Here is a 17,379-nt window from a genome sequence, read left to right as displayed (position 1 = left end):
AAAAATTCGGTGGAGAATAATTTTGAATTAGAATTAGAAAATTATTTTAAAATGAACAAAAATGTTTGTATAAATTAATATTTCGTAAATTTTACCATATTTATTCAAAATTCACTTTTTTCAATTTATGTCAATTAATTTTCTAAGATTATTTTGCATTATACTAAAATATTTCGTACAATTTCGTATATATTACGAAAGAAATTCGTGGTGCGAAACAACGAACGATTCGTACAATGTACGACATTTTTCGTATATATTAGGCATGGATTTTTTTTCAGTGTAGAAACCAGTATCGATACTGTGAAACATTTTTAACAACTTCATCTCTTTCTTCTCTATCAACTCTAGGTATGTTTGTGGTGTTAAAATTACAAGTTAAAATTATTTCGCTGCTAAACCGAACAAAATTGGAAATATCGTCATTAATAATTTAAATTAAAAAATATATAAATATAGTATAAGAACTGCAAGGTATATGAATTTCAAGTGAATCATCATTATTTTTTATAACAATCGTTTAGATTTCATACAAATTAAATCAAAGAAAAAAGCTTTGAAAATAAAAAAATTAATGAGATATACATAGATCAGGTGCCATGTTCACATGTTTTACGTCGCAAATATATTATGTATACATACATATATGTATGTATGTATATAATCATTTTGTTTTAAGGAAAATTTATTTTTGTATTTTCATATTTTTTAAGCATTTTTTTTTGTACTTATATATTTTTTAAGGATTTTTAATTTGTTTTGCAAAACATTTAATGTATAAATTATATTTTGGTTTAAAACTTTTAAATTTTATTTCTGCGTATGAAATGGTCTATTCATGCCATTTAATGGCATAACAACATCAGCATAAACTTTTACAAACTTTGTACGACATAAAAACTAGGGATGTCATAATTCAACATATCATTCATTTATTTCAAACTAAAAATTTGCGTTTTTTGAGCAGTGTATTTTACAAAGTATATAAATATTTCATAATATTTTATCTTTTTTGAAAAATGTCTACTATTTTCGGTGTTAAGGTGATTTTTTGCTGTAAACATCAAAACTAAACCTAAGTTTAAATTCAGATTAGAAACATACTAATCTATACCTTTTTTATATGGTTTTATGTTTGAAATCCGATAATTATTTGATAAGTTATTTCTGAAATATTAAAATGTCATAAAACATTTAAAGCCGTTTTTCTTGAAACGCGTTTTTTTCTAGATAATACCAGTCTTGAAATAAATGAGCGATATGTTGCTGTAAAAATAAATTATTAATTATTTTTTGTGTTTAATTTTTTGGTCATTTTTGTTCAAGGTTTTAGTAATTTTTGGTCATGATGGGTTGGAATAAAATAATAAGTAAGTTGTATTTATTTTTTATCTCTCTGGCGTTGAAACGTCTAAAGAAAGGAAAATAAATTACGATAATTATTATGAACAAATTTGATATAAATCCAAATTTAATTCTGTATTTATGTATTTCTAGAGATATGTATGTATTTAGTAAATAGAAGGCATTAACAATAACGTTTTAGTTAACTTATTTAGTCAATAATTTGTGTAGCAGTGATGAAGAAGTGAAGTGAATCGATCATGTTGTAATTAAAAGTATTGTGAATGTGGATTTACTTACGAAAAATTATGCGTGAAATGCTTGAATATGCGTGATTTCTCTTAAATTGAAATAAAAGTGCAATTGTAGTTATGAAGATTGATTCGAAAGAGGTGTGTGCTTTTTCTTAAGTTTTTCTGTGTTTTTTTTTAGAAATTTTAGTTTTCACTTGATAATACCTTTTTTGTTAATAATAATTTTTCAGCAAATCTTTAACCAATAATGTTTTTGCAAACATGTTTTAATGATTGTTTTTGGTTTTATTTTTGAATTTTAGATATTTTAATATTTCTAAAATTTCTCCGATATGCTATAAATGCGTTTAACGCTCACACATTGGCGGCGCAGTCGTTCACATTCAATTTCTCGAAAATCGGCATGCGATGATGAACACGAACCCACTGTGAACGTACGATCCTCGTTGATATCGTGGTCAGAGTTGTACGGACAAGAATCGAGGGAAGCTTCACCTTGTGTCGAAGATGCTTCAGAGTCGTCCTCTTCTCCGGAGGAGGATGCTTCGTGCGATGACAAGGTTGTCTGTGAGTTGTGACGAGAGAGAATGTTGGGATCGTCGTTGTTATTGTTGTGGTTTTTTAAAAGGGCTCTCTTCAAATCGTGAGTAATTATAGAATTTGCTGCGTGCTCAGGGATGATGGATGTTGGCGAGTCGAATGAGTTCCGCTGGTGTTGTAACACAGGTTGTGTTGTAATAACGCCCGCAGGGTTCCCTAAAATACTGGGAGCTTCTGGAAAAATGCGATTATCAGAACCAGATGTTGAAAATTTTGACAGTAATGATTTAGACGAATTCTTGTTTTTCAACTGTTGTTGCTGCAAGTAGTAATAGTCTCTAGGCAATGACGAGGTATTATGTATTTGTTGAGCTTCGAAAACACTACGATTAGCAGGCCTAAATCCACTTTCACCACCAACGCCTCCACTTCCTCCAGAATTCAACGCGGGTGTACTTACGGAATAGTTTTCAGAATCAGTTTGAACTTGAGCTTTCAAATCACTTATAACACTTGCCGTTGAAGCGGTTGGTGTTGTGGCAGTTGATAGATTAAATCCAGCAGCAGCTAGTTGAGCACTCAGAAGTGGAGTTAAATTTGCCAAGAATTGTTCTTCTTGCTGCTTTTGACGTTGTTCGTCCAACTGACGACGGTATGCATCTATTTGATCACTGGCAGAGGGAGTTGCACTATGTATGCATCCTTGAAAGAAATCCAATGCTTCGTAGAGTATAAAACATAAACCCAGGACAAGGAATGTCTCCATCATAACAAACTGAGAGCCATTTGGCCCTTGACAAATCCACTGAGCACTAAATTAATTGAATTGAAATTGTTTTTTTTTTCTCCTTTAACTTATTGTACTTATTTATTTAATATTAATATTATGATCTAGTATCAATTTAAAATTTTAGAATTATCTGTGTATTACAAAAGCATTGTACTGGTGCCAAAAGATAAAAAAAATCATATCAAATTAGTATTTGCAAGTATTTTCAAAAGCAAATTGTGCGAAAGTTTGCCCTGGCAGTAAAAAAAATTATTTAAATTAGTTTTAAAACAAAATAGTGACAATTTTTACATGCTGGTTTAATCTTTGATCAAGATCACGATCAAATGATTAAACTTTCAAAATAAAAGAGAGAAAACAAATAAATACTATATTATACAATTTCTATTATTTTTATTTGTTGCTAATTTATATGTATGTAGCTATATAGGTGCAAGTATATACATTCATTAATAACATTCTATTTCCTTCGTTTTATTTCAAATATTTATATATATACAACTACGTACATAAGTACAAATATAGTATCTATGTTTGTATAAGTATTTAGATATTTCTATATATTTACAAATTAATGGTCTTCCCCTTTACTTATGTACGTTAGAGTGTCCGTAGGAACAGCGCTTTTAAGAATATCATGTAGAAATTCATCCCTACTGATGCGTATTAATGTACTGAACACGAACAAAATAAAAAATATTTATTTCGAAAGGAGCCTCAGTCCCCTACCAGCGACTAAAAATATAGATCTCCGAAATTTTGAGCTGATTTCGGGAGAAAATTATTTGAATTTTTAGAATATTTTTGGGTCATAAAATGATTTTTATTGGGTTTGAGAGACATATCATTTTTGCTTTTTATCGAAATAGGTGTCAAAATGATCCTTATTTTTAGCTTATACAGAATTATATTTATAAATATTTTTAGCATTCGGTTTGCAGCGTTTCAGAATTTTGCGTACCAGAAATACTTTAACAAACAATTTAATTATTTTCCCGTGATAAGCTCGAAATTAAGGAGTTTTTGAAATCCATTTCAAAAAGATTTTTGACATTTTTTAATGTATTGTACTGAGATCAATAATTTCAATCGCTGGTGGGCAACTGAGGACCTTTTCTCTTATTTAGTACATTAAGACGCATCGTTTGAGAGGTATTCCTATTTGGGATTAGTAAATATTAGTGTCCCGAGACAAATATATTTGATACATAATTTGTTAATTGGTAATTTGGTATGTATTTGAATTACTAAAAAAATTGTCAGACCAATAAATGGCTTTTCATATAAATAATTTACTTAAAGCGACAATACGAATGAATGACAATTGTATGAGTCTGCAATCTCATAAATAACTTATAATACATATTTATTGCAAATCATTAATTCGCAATCAAGAACGTTTTCTTCGAAATGAAAAATGATTTTCTTTTTTTTTAGGCTAAGCCTCCCTCCATTGGCTTAACGTTGTTAAATTAGGCATCATTAATATCATCAAAACAAAATATGTACATACAAACACAAAAATTTATTCAGTTTGATTACAAATTAGACCTATAGACACAGAATACCGATTTTTCAATAGGATTGTCGTTCGAATAAAATTTATTCGATTGATCGTGGAAAATTATTTACAAGCTTTATTAACTAATAAGAGAATAATTCGAAAAGATATTGTCAATTGACTAACAGAATATTCGAATAAATTATTAAGGTTACTTAAGTGCAACAAAGTAAAATTTTCTACTTTCTGCGTATTTTCAAGTTTATAACTGAACATTTTTAGTTTTCAAATTATTTGTTATAAAAAAACATGAAAGCGTTCTTAATTTGGTTTTAAACTCTTACATTTTAAACAGATTTTGTAAATATATTTTCAACATTATTAGCCATACTGCTTAGCCTGTAAATATTTTGATAAAATACAAATTTGCACAATATGAAAAAATAGTTAGCAAGGTCCTTAGGAGAATGGAACAAATCTATTGATATACATACATTAAACAAAAAAAGGAATCTACTAATACCGGCGGAAAAAGAACTCATACACTTTATTTACTTTTTAATGTTTTATTAAAAATAAATCAAACAACGACTAACAAGTTAAAATCTGCAAAATGTGTCTCTATTTTTGCATGATTTTAATTTATTTACAATAATTTGTAATGACTATTTATGAATTAATACCCATATTCTATATATTGTTTTTTGTTTCTATTCATGTACAGTAGGGTGTTCCGTTGACCACACTTTTGTAGGAATACCTCTCAAACGATGCATATTAATATACTAACTACGAGAAAAATAATAAATACATTTTCTGAACAGGGCCTCAGTTCCCTACCAGCGATATTGATCTCAGTACAATTTGTTAAAAGAAAATCTGGAATCCTTTCGAAATGGGTCTTAACGATTCAGTAATTTTGAGCTTATCGCTCGATAAAATACGCATCGATTGACCTACTAATGTATAGAACCGATAGCGTTAACATAATTAATTATTTATAGGCTTCTTTTTACTTCAAAATTTCAAGTGGACGAGGAGCCATCTCAGAAACTGCAACAGCTAAAGTCCTAAAATTTTTTCGGATAACTTTGACATCCATAAGAATATTTTTGGACAAAATGGGCGGAATGGCTATAGTGGGCGTGGCACCATCCATATTAAGAAAATATTAAATCAGTATACCTAAGAAAATATAACCGTTAGAGTGCTCAAATTTTGTCAGAGACACTTTAGTGTCAATGTGATTATTTAAGATTTCATGTGAACATTTAGAAAAAAAATGGGCGGAATTTCAATGGGTGGATTGGTAAGAATTAAATACAAAATATAAGATTATTCACATTTTTCCTATGTTACATTAAAATCTTAATTAACATTTGGAAAACTTGGTAAACTTGCAATAAATTATTATCTCCCATATGTAAAAAATTTTATATCTGGAAAACATATGCACATATGTATGTAAATATTGTGTGGGAAAATATCTACATACTAATAAATATTTAAAATTAACTAAAACTATAGATCAAATTTTCGACATTGGTGCGTAAACTCTTTTGATTACATCGAAAAAATTTTCAATATTTCTATGGACCTTTTAGCTAGGGCATGTAAAATTTTGATATTTGCAAAAAATCAAAAAAGTCATAGCCCAAATGTACATACGCTTTTCACGGAGACGATATCATCTTAAAGTGGTTTAATTTGTAATTAATTTAAAGACTTTACTAAACAATTTGTTTCAAGTTTTGCTGTACCAGTACGTAATATATGTTTGTACATACATACATACATACATACATACATACATACATACATACATATGTAAAAGGCTATGGCAATTCTCTATCAAATTATTCAGTCTACAAATTTATTATTCCATTTAACATGTCTTTGGTTTGACACCTTGACATAACTTTTTTATTCCTTCTTGTCTGTCAAATTAAATTTAAACAAGAACTACGACATCGACAAGGAAACTGACTCCTTCTAGCATTTTATCTTATTCGGTACAAGAGCTACAACGAATGAAAAGTAAATTGGAATTAAAAACAAGTAGTAGAACATGAAGAGCAAGTTATGTATATCTACCACAAAAACCAAAATCAAATTTACCCAAAACTTAAGCATGAATTTTAATTTTAAAGGTTTTGAATAATGTTGTTGTTGCTATTGCTATTGCTGTTTTTGTATTCTTTCTACTTTATGTTGTTTTGTTTTGAGAGTTATTCTGCCAAATCATGGAATTTTCTATGGAATGAAATGAGAAATTTAAAATTTTCAAATTAATAGGCTTACGAAAATGTTTAGCAAAAAACATTACAAGCATTCATCCATTAGAGGTGTTTAAAAAATATCGGTTTTGTTTGGATGGATCTTATTTTGTTAGTTAGTGTCTAAAAATAACTGGTGTCGCCGGGAATCGATTGAAAAGTGTAAAATTGGGTAAATAATACTACTTTTTTTAATATCTACAAAAATTGACTATTTAAAAATTAAGATATTACTTTATTTGTTCAAACGTAACTACAAAGAGATATTTTTGTATATGCTCAACGCACTGTATTCAATTAAAACTTTGATTGTTTTAATTATCAGCTTAATTGACTTTTTAATAAATTTTCAACCAAACTGCTCATTAAATTAATAATTTTGAATTAAATTTATTAAATATTTATATATTTTGTTATTATTTCTTTAATTGGGTACAAAAACTTGCTTGAAACAATGATTTGATAGTTGAAACGTCTTTTTTTGTGCAGCACACAATTCAATATTTTCTTCCATAAATTTAGTGTTTTTTTTTTTTTTTTTTTGTGTGTAACAGTGCATATCATTTTATTTAAACGCTTTCAAATCGGTTAGTAGCTACTTGCATTCAGTAATTCCATTTTAAATTTAAAAGATTTTTCCCATAGCCTCCGATTTGGACAAAATTTTGCAAACACGTAAAAGAAGGTCCACGAGAGTGAGAACTGACATTTTTTTAAAAAAAATTATGAAAAAAAGCTTTTTATTATTTAAGGCCCTTTTTTGTAGATGTACATGGACATTTTTGGTCATATCTTGGAAACTAGTAGGAATGCCAATCTAAATGTGGCCACATAATATAAAAATTAAAAAAAAAAATAAAGATAGATTTTTTGTTTTATATGATTCTGCATTTTGTTTTTAAAAAGAAATGTACAAACAAATTTTTATATAATTTCTCAAAATGGTTGTTTTGAAGAATTTTACGCAAAAATAAAATTTTAATTATTTGAACACGTAAAAATTTTTGGCATTTCTTACGAAATTTTAAAGCACCTACTTATATAGCAAAATCTTTTATTTATTTAATAAGTAAATTTGGATCATAATAATTATGACATTGGAGTTTAACGCTTGTATTTATAAAAAAATCTTATTTTGCTTTTAATGCACTCAATAGTTAAAGCACACTTTAGCCTTAAAAACCGTTAATAAAATTGTGATATTCATAAACAAATAATAAACGTATATTAACTATTGTGCTGATTTATGTTTAAGTTGGCAGCACTGTACAATATGGCTGTCATTTTATATGTTAGTGTTGCGTACAATTAGGATAAAATATTCGTTGATTCGGTTTTCTTAATTTCATATTTTTGTTTATAATAGATTTTTGACAATAAAAACAAACTTTTAAGAAAAATAAATATATATATGGCTTTAATAAATGTCTATTTAGTTCAGATGTATAAATATAACATATAATTTCTAATTATTATTAAAAGTATCCGAATAACGGATATTTTGCGACAAAATATACATCACTATGACACATTTTCTTATTTTTACTTATTTTCCTTGTAATTTTTGATAAATTTTTGCAAATATTGATAAATTTCTTTGATATTTGACTAATTTTAATGCCGGCGAATATATTTTGCATTAGTATAACACTAATCAATATAATTTACATGGTTAATTACTTTATGGCATTATATTTAACCAACAAACTTTGAAAAAGCCAAATCAAATGATTTTGTCCATCATTTGGTTGACAGACGGGCATTTCCAAATTGCCTAAAAATAGTGCTGGACAATTGGAATATTGTGAAATATTCATGCACTAATCCAATAATGCCTAGATTTGAGTTTATTCCTCAAAATATAATCGTTTAAAAATTTTCTGGGATTTTATTTACAAATTTGTAAACGTTAAAATTAGAATTTTTAGATTTTATTTTAAAAGAAACCATAATTACTTTTCGCAATCAACCTAAAATTACCGGAAAAATCTTTATCTGAGAAAAAAATTGTTAAAAATCAAGTTATTGTTGGCTTAAAGAAGGGTCGAGCCTACAATAAAATTCTTCTAATTGTCAATGGTTTATTGAAGGTGTTTTAAGCTATTTCACGTTTATAAATACGATTTTCCTGAATTTTGCCTAAAATTGTTTAATAAACCTAAAATAAGTTTTTATAAATACAGCCGTAAATAATTAATCGTTTCACCCTCTGCAAAGAACTGAAGCATGAAATCGTTAAAAAACTGATTTCTGAAGATATAACATGGAATGTTGAAATGAAATTATTAGAAATTGCAATATCCTACAAATTTAAACCTACATATGAGTGAACGTAAAACCGTTTATATGTATGCAAGTAAGTAATGAATCCGTAGTATTCAGAATAATTAAGAAAATCAGAAGAATCATTCTTAACAATAAATTTGTAAAATCTGTTAAAAAGTTGGTAATATCGTTTGGACAGATGAGTCCAAAACTGTTTTATTTCGTCAAGATTGTTACCATATTTATTTTATGTATCAATTTTAAGTTTCTGGTACATTATTGCAATTTGTTATTATGACTGTAATATTCATGCTGTGAAGGTCACTGCGACAAAAATTTTAACAATGACATTCATACTACAAACATATGTATGTACATGTGTAATGTACATGTGTAATATACATATGTATGTATATGTTTCATACACTTCCAAACCATTAAATTCCGTGCTACTGAGAAATGCTATATTGCACATCAACAACAACACAAACCGCAACAGCTATAACATCGCAAACGAATTGAATTGAGAATGGCATACTTTCAGGAATTTAAACAAACAAAAAATATAGAAAAATTAAATGATATAACTATAAGTTCGGTTAGAATTATTTATTTTCTTCACTAAATATTAAATGAATTTACGTCATACTATTGTAATGCAGCAAAACAAAAATTACACACATACAAACACACATTGTTATCATGTACGCTTATAATATGCAAGGATGTGTGTGTGTGTGTTTATGCATGTATCTTTCTGCTCACAAAGGGAGTAACATTTTTAACAGGCTGAACTCATTTCATCATGTCATGGTCGTTCTCGTATTTAACAAAGGACTGCAGATAGTTTCAAAGAGAGAGAGAGGAAGAATGGAAGACAAACACTCGTAATCTTCTTCTTCGTGCTTTCTGCAGCATATCTTTAGGCATAAAAATGACACAATTTGTTGTCTTTTTTCATTTGTGTTTTCTTTGTATATTAAGAAAATATACATATTAACTTAATAGTTGCCACAAAAATGACAAAATGAAAAAAGTATAACAATAAAAATAACCTAGAATTGTATATGTATTTTTCTACTGTAATATGTTAACCTGCTTTTATTTCCATTTGTCTTTCTTTTTTTTCGTTCATTTCTGATTTAGTGTTGTACAGACCTGCTTTAAGAAATTAATTTGTTTGGTTGGATTCAATTGGGTTCATCAGTATCTTAAATTAGTTGAAAACAACTTTTAAATTAAATAAATTCATTAAAAATTATAAAATTTCTAATTCATTCATTAATATTCGTCACAACTCCACATTACTTAAATATTTATGTTAATGCAGCAAAACTTTGTGTGGAAAATATATAAAATTTAAAAACAAAGATGGATATGATACTTTTATATTTTAGAAACAACTTTATTCACGACCAATATTGTCTGTATTAATCTAAAAAACTAAAACATTGTAAACAATTTACTATCACACTTTAACCATTAATAATAAAATACAGTATATCTGCTACTTTATGCAAAATTCTTGTATCTGTGAGTAAATTGATTCAATACTGTTCAATATTGACACATATTTTTCTAATTTCCAATATTTTTATCCCCAGAACTTGATGCGAAAGAAGAAAACAAATCTACAACTTAAGAACGAAGTCGAATGGATTGAGTTTAAATTTATGCATTACGAGCAAAATACTCGTATGTACATACATATGTATGTATGTATGTATATACATAAGCATACATACATATGTACTTATGTATGACTAAATGTTCAACGCTTTTTCAATTTTCATATTTCCTGACAACTTAACAATAACTGGAAGTTATCAGAAAACGAAAATATAATATATACAAACAAACAGAAACATATACATATGTACAAACAAATGTATACAATATAAATGTGCATGTGCTAAAAATGAAAAGATTTTATTCAATAAGCAACTTGAGAAAAGAACAAAGTCAGAGCATCAAGATGTTGTTTGTGGTAAAATAATGTGTATACCTAATGAAAAAGGAAAATCACAATTTACGTATACACATGAATGTATATGTATAAATATATACATATGTATGTATATTAGAGGTGGCCAAAAAATATCGATTTTGCTCAGATGTTCATTAGTGTCTAAAACTAACTGGAGTACAATTTTAGCCAAATCGGATAAAATTGAGCCATTAAAATTAAATTTTCAAACAAATCTTATCTTTAAAATATTAATATCGAGCGACAAATAACAAAGTTATAGGCATTTTCTTTTTACAAATATGTTGCAAAAACGACTGAATTATTCTTACTTTACTCGTTTTTTTATTTTTTTTTTTTTTTTTAGATATTTTTGTTAACATCACATCTACATGCAAAAGACTAAACAATGCAAAAAATGCATGATTTTTTGAACAAATGGCTTGGGAAATTGTCAATAACTTTATTGTTTGTCCTTTGATATTAATGTTTTATACCTCATTGGATAGATAATTGATAAGATGAAAAGATTTGGACGAAATATTAAGAAAAAGTTAATTAACAGGTTCCCGTTATTTGACTAAAATTTAACACCAGTAAGTTTTAAACACTAGTAAACAAAATGAGACCCATCGAAATTTTTTGGACACCTCTAATGTATATGTATAAGTATAAATATATAAATACATATGTATGTATTTAAGTTGTATACATATCAACATACAAATACATGTCATAACTATTACTATATGTATACCCAGCAAAAATGTACATTACATACGACATCTTATGCACATCTAAAAATGCGACTACATATTTTTCGCATTTAAAATCCCAGAATTCCTTTAAATATGGATTGGAGCCGGTTTTTCAGAAAACAGGCTTTATTTCAAAATTGGGGAGGCGCCGATTGAAAGGGCTGACAGGTACTTTTGAGGAGTCAAATCCTAAAAGCGAGGTGGAAAGAAATTGGGAAGGTGACGATTAAAAAAACTCCTATTCCAGGCTACCCGGAGTAGTCAAATCCAAAGACCGAGTAGGTAATCACCAACTCACAGAAAAACAGTTTAATTGACTATGATTGGGGTTATCCAAATAAACGAGACGGCTACCAACGCTCTGATTAACACAGGCAAGATATATATAGCTTTAATCCATTAACCTTGGACGATGAAACTGGTTGAAAAGGCACAAAGGAAAAATAAGAAAATTGTAGTAGGTTGTGATGCCACCTCCCAACATGTAGCTTGGGACAATACAAACACCAATCGCAGAGGACAAGCCCTCATGGGTTTCCTTAATACTAAAGACTTGATCACATTGAACTTAGGTAATAAAGCTACCTTCGTCAATAGAATCAGATACTTCAGTATTAGACATCAACATAAAATACAAAATTTTAGTTAGATTTTCCAACTCAATTCTTTTTAGGAGTGGAGAGAAACTTTGAACCTGCTGGTGGCTCCATTTTATTAAACATCACTGTATATGTGTCTATATGTATATATGTTTCAAGAAGTTTTTAAATTTTAAAATAAGAAATACTTCAATATTCATTGGAACGAGGAAATAATAAATCACAAATTTTACTATGATGTGTCTGTGTCAATAAAATCTTTTTCAATAGTATTCATTTCATCTAAAAGAAATGAATAATGTTCTACTATTGTTATTGATTGCATTTCAGATAGACATTTATGAAATATTTACAAAAAATATATATACAAATCGTTAAAATGTACAATTTGGCTTAATTTAAGATTACGAAAAAATCAATAATCATTAAAAAATATGATGATGGTTATCGTTATCTCAACATGAGATAAAAACTAAATAACCATCCACTTAAATAAGAAACCAAAAAAAAAAAAGAGACAGATAATTTTAAATAATTACGTACGTATTCATAATGTTATTATTGGATTATTTTAGGCTTCTTATACTGGAACCACGGCTCTAAAGGTCATAACAATTTTTACAAAAATTGTTTTTTTTTTTAATTTTTAATACTATTTATTTAATTTTAAAAGCAAATAATTGAATATGTATGCAATTATTATATCCAATAAAATTATTATTCCAATAAAATATAAAGTCGGTTAAAAATTTTAAAAGATATTACAAATTCCTATTTAGATAGTACGTTTAGTATAAGAAGTATAGTCATAAATGGGAAACTCTTCTGACGGCAGTTTCAATACTCCAGTTTCAAACTTTTAGCAATTTTGTTAAGCAAATTTTAAAATTAGATCGGTACCAGTGATAGAATATACAATTCAAGATATTTAATAGGAAACATACTTCTGAAGATTTAGTAAAATCAGTTTATCCCATAAACTGTGAAAGTCAAACTCACGCAATGCAATATTGGGAAATTTTCTTGAAACCATATCAAAGTATTGTTTTCAATCGATTACAATGAAAAATACAAAATATATAATGAAGACCCGTTTTTAATATGACATCAAACAAATCGAAATTCAACCTTAAATGTAAATATATTTTAATAATTATATAAAATGTACGTAATATATGAACAAAGTATTCGATGCCATTTAGCGAGAAAATGGTGGGTGAAAGAAAATAACAGATATCAAATTTAGTTTCAACTGCTAAAAATACGATAAAAATAATCGAATTGTTTTCAAAAGTTTTTACAAACCTTCATTTAGTTGGCCTGTGTAATTTTCTTTTTTTTAATTTTACTTCTTCCTTTAGTAGTGCTAATAAAATAAATATTTTAGCATTTTCTTTCTTAATGAAATGATAAAAAATTGAGATGCAACAACATTTTTTCTTCATAATACATAACTAAAGTACAAATACAGCTCAGGGAATTTTAATTTTCACTCGCTAAAAGTGTTTACATTAACTTTTCGTTTAGTTTTCTTAGAAATATTATTCACTAAAACATTCGCTTAGATTTAGCGAATGCGAATAAGTAAGCGAATAATTCGCATATGCGAAAGCGAGCATTTGTTACTTCTCTAATACTCATACAACATTGTTCTTAACTATGTACAGTTTATTTACCCATTTTGAAGTATGTTTCCATAAAAACCATAATCTTGGGATACAACATTTTCTAAAATCCCTATCCCTTTATCTAATCAATATTACACAAATATTATATAGACATTAAACTAAACAATATGACCCAAATCAATTTATTTACAATAAACAAAATGTCATAAGATTTGATGTGTGTATATTATGTATACATACATACATACATACATACATACATACATACATACATACATACATACATACATACATACATACATACATACATACATACATACATACATACATACATACATACATACATACATACATACATACATACATACATACATACATACATACATACATACATACATACATACATACATACATACATACATACATACATACATACATACATACATACATACATACATACATACATACATACATACATACATACATACATACATACATACATACATACATACATACATACATACATACATACATACATACATACATACATACATACATACATACATACATACATACATACATACATACATACATACATATTTCTATTCGAGAAGAATCCGATCAGCATATTAATTCAAATAATGGAGAATGTCCTTTGCTAAAATTCGAATGGAGTTACCTGTATCGGAAACGTAATCAGACGTACTTCAATATTTTGTCAGTAACTTAATGAATTCATTGTTAATTTCATTATATGAATGTTTACATTCAATATAACTGATAATAATACGTGATGATGGTATTCGACGTTTGTGTTAAATTTGATGAAACATAATAAATAGCTTGCATAATAATTTAAAAATTATGATTTTAAAAACAAAACTTTTATATTAAAAAGATATAAAAAACAATTTTATATAAAAGTTATTTTTAAGGCCTTTACAAATTTGTTAACTTTGTGTTTTAGAGATAGAGGAAAATCCATGCATAAATTATATAAATGGAGACAGACTGTCACAAAAATAGTTTTACATAAAACAAGTATTTTAAGCAGATGGATGAAACCCCTAAATTCTATTTCATTTCACAATTAATAGATTTTAAAATGGAGATCAAAATTCTACTCTGACTGCAAGTTGAATTACTTAATTGCGAATTATCCCGTTATCACTAGATATTCGTTATTCGATTTGAATGTTCATTCATTGAGAACAAACAGCTGACTATGATAAATTCCCAATCAAAATTGGAGATCGCAATCATAGCATTAAATAAAAAAACTCATAAAAACATTATAAAAATCTCACTTCCTCAAAAAGTAGTTTTTAATTTGAAATGTTTATTTTACTGCATTCCATTTTACGTACTTTTTGTTATGTTTCAATATATTCTATTTGTATTCTATAATTAACGTGTGCATCATTTAACTTGAATTGTCCTTAATAATTAGTAATCAAACAAACATTTATACATATGTACGTACTTACATACATACATACTATATCAATACATACGTACTTTGTATAATACTTAAATAATCTATTAATAAATTGTTTACGAAATTTTTAAATTACATAAGTAATGTATGTATATAAAATATGTATATTATATTTCTATATACATACATTCATAAATAAGCATGTCGTAGACTGTAAAAACATAAAAATATATACAAATCGCGAGACACACACGGGCAGATAATGTTTTTATTTTCAATAAAACGAGAAGGCAGACTGAATACTACTAAAAGGAGCAAAAACACATAAAATAAATAGAAAAAAATCATCAAAATATTTGCATAATATTAAATAATTTATATAGGCTTATCGTACTTATCAATATTTAAAATGTTGAAATAAAAAATAATGCAAATGTCATCTCATAATGATGAGCCATTATAAAGAACAACAACAATTATGTTAAAAAAGAAAGAAACATTTAATAAATGTTTTATCACGTACATTGAATCTAAAAAGCATAACAAAACATAATAATGATAATTATAGTTAAGCATTTAAGCATCAGCGGTAAATTAGATAAAAAATAACTAAAATTTTTAATATTTACATATACATATGTATATACATACATTAGGGCTATAACTTTAATACGATTTTATAAAATTTCAATCGGTCCTCTCCATTCTACATACAAAAAGTATATCAAAATTTCTCGAGCTTAAAAATAGTTTCCGCGATATTTACTGAAAACAAAATTTTAAATTTATTTATTTAAAATCGGAAAATTAGATTATACCATTAAAATTCATGGAAATTTGTTTGTGAATGGTTTTAGAAATCCATTTTCCGCTGAAGGTACCACGTAGTGTTAGGTTATAGCACTAATATATGCAGATATGTAGGAGTGTATTAGTGCATTTCTTTATATATTGAGAAAAACAAATTCTGCAACTTTCTTCTTGTATGTTTCGGAAAAATATCTCGTAAAATTTAGAATATGTTACATATACGGTGGCGTGTCATAATGTACATGGAAGTAAGACAGGAAGAGTCATAGTGTCCATGGTCGTCATAACACTTTCAAAAGTGTCAAAATGTACAAAAATGTAATGGAAAATTTGTTTAGGATTTAAGAAAGTGGCACTCTTATCTAGGATAGAATTGCTCGTAACTTTGGTGTACGTTGTATTTTGGTTCAAAAAAACTGTCCTGGGATTTTATACTCTGGGGTATTTCGAACACCTTCTTCGCTATTTTAAGCCTTTTTATGATAAAAAAATGGACAATTTGCAATCCATGGACTTTATGCCACTCTCATCATAGACATTGGACACTATGATACTGTTCGATGTGTCATAACGTCCAATGACATTATATCACGCCACTTACTTATACATCTATACTTCGTACATTAGAGTGTACCGAGGACAAGATATTCCTCGGAACACTTTAATTTATATAGCGCAAGAAGTCTTTATGTTAATTTATGTTAATGATGGAAGGGATGAATAATAACTTATATGTACATGTATTACAAACAATATTTCCAAATGAAAAATTGCTAAAATCCGCTAAATATTTGATTCAGCAACTGTAAATAATTTTATTTGCAAATAATTAATAAATAGAAATTAATTGTGGCAAATGATGTTGGATATTTTTTTTAATTAGAACAATTATTGCGTCTATGTAAAATAATTTAGTGCCAATGAAATGCAAGGATTAATTTGGAAATTATATTTATTCCAATTAAATGTGTTTTTCTCAATGATCGATAGGACTTGATAATGTTGTTAAAAAAATTATAAATATGTATTTACAAAATAGTATGAATATATTATATTGTTATTATGTTGCATTAAATAAACAGACTTAAGGCAATTATTCGCAAATTTAGTTTTGAAATAATTTTGAAAAGCTTGCAAAATTAATTCGATTAATAAGAAGTACAAAAATAGAAAACTTAATAAAGTTCTTACAAATTAGTTTTAATTTGTT

The 17,379-nt window shown here is 27.2% G+C and overlaps 1 protein-coding gene across 2 annotated transcripts; it reads right to left on the bottom strand.

The window, feature by feature from the left end:
- Positions 1–1,639: 1,639 nt before the first annotated feature.
- Positions 1,640–17,379, bottom strand: LOC119615649. 2 transcript variants are annotated; one of them, XM_037971657.1, is made up of 2 exons: positions 17,361–17,379; positions 1,640–3,081 (listed from the first exon to the last, which is right to left on the bottom strand). In XM_037971657.1, the coding sequence occupies exon 2, from the start codon at positions 2,905–2,907 to the stop codon at positions 1,915–1,917; it is 993 nt and encodes a 330-aa protein (XP_037827585.1). In that variant the 5' UTR covers positions 2,908–3,081; positions 17,361–17,379; the 3' UTR covers positions 1,640–1,914. The 2 variants fall into 2 exon arrangements, with proteins under 2 accessions (XP_037827585.1, XP_037827586.1); XM_037971658.1 differs by having other exon boundaries at positions 1,640–2,950; positions 17,361–17,373.

Source organism: Lucilia sericata, unplaced genomic scaffold, assembly GCF_015586225.1.
Source record: "Lucilia sericata isolate MDLA Ls3-8-SP2 unplaced genomic scaffold, ASM1558622v1 Contig006604F_arrow, whole genome shotgun sequence".
Classification (NCBI taxonomy): domain Eukaryota; kingdom Metazoa; phylum Arthropoda; class Insecta; order Diptera; family Calliphoridae; genus Lucilia; species Lucilia sericata.
The sequence above is the reverse complement of the archived record's forward strand: the minus strand, read 5'-3'. Positions and strand labels throughout refer to the sequence as shown.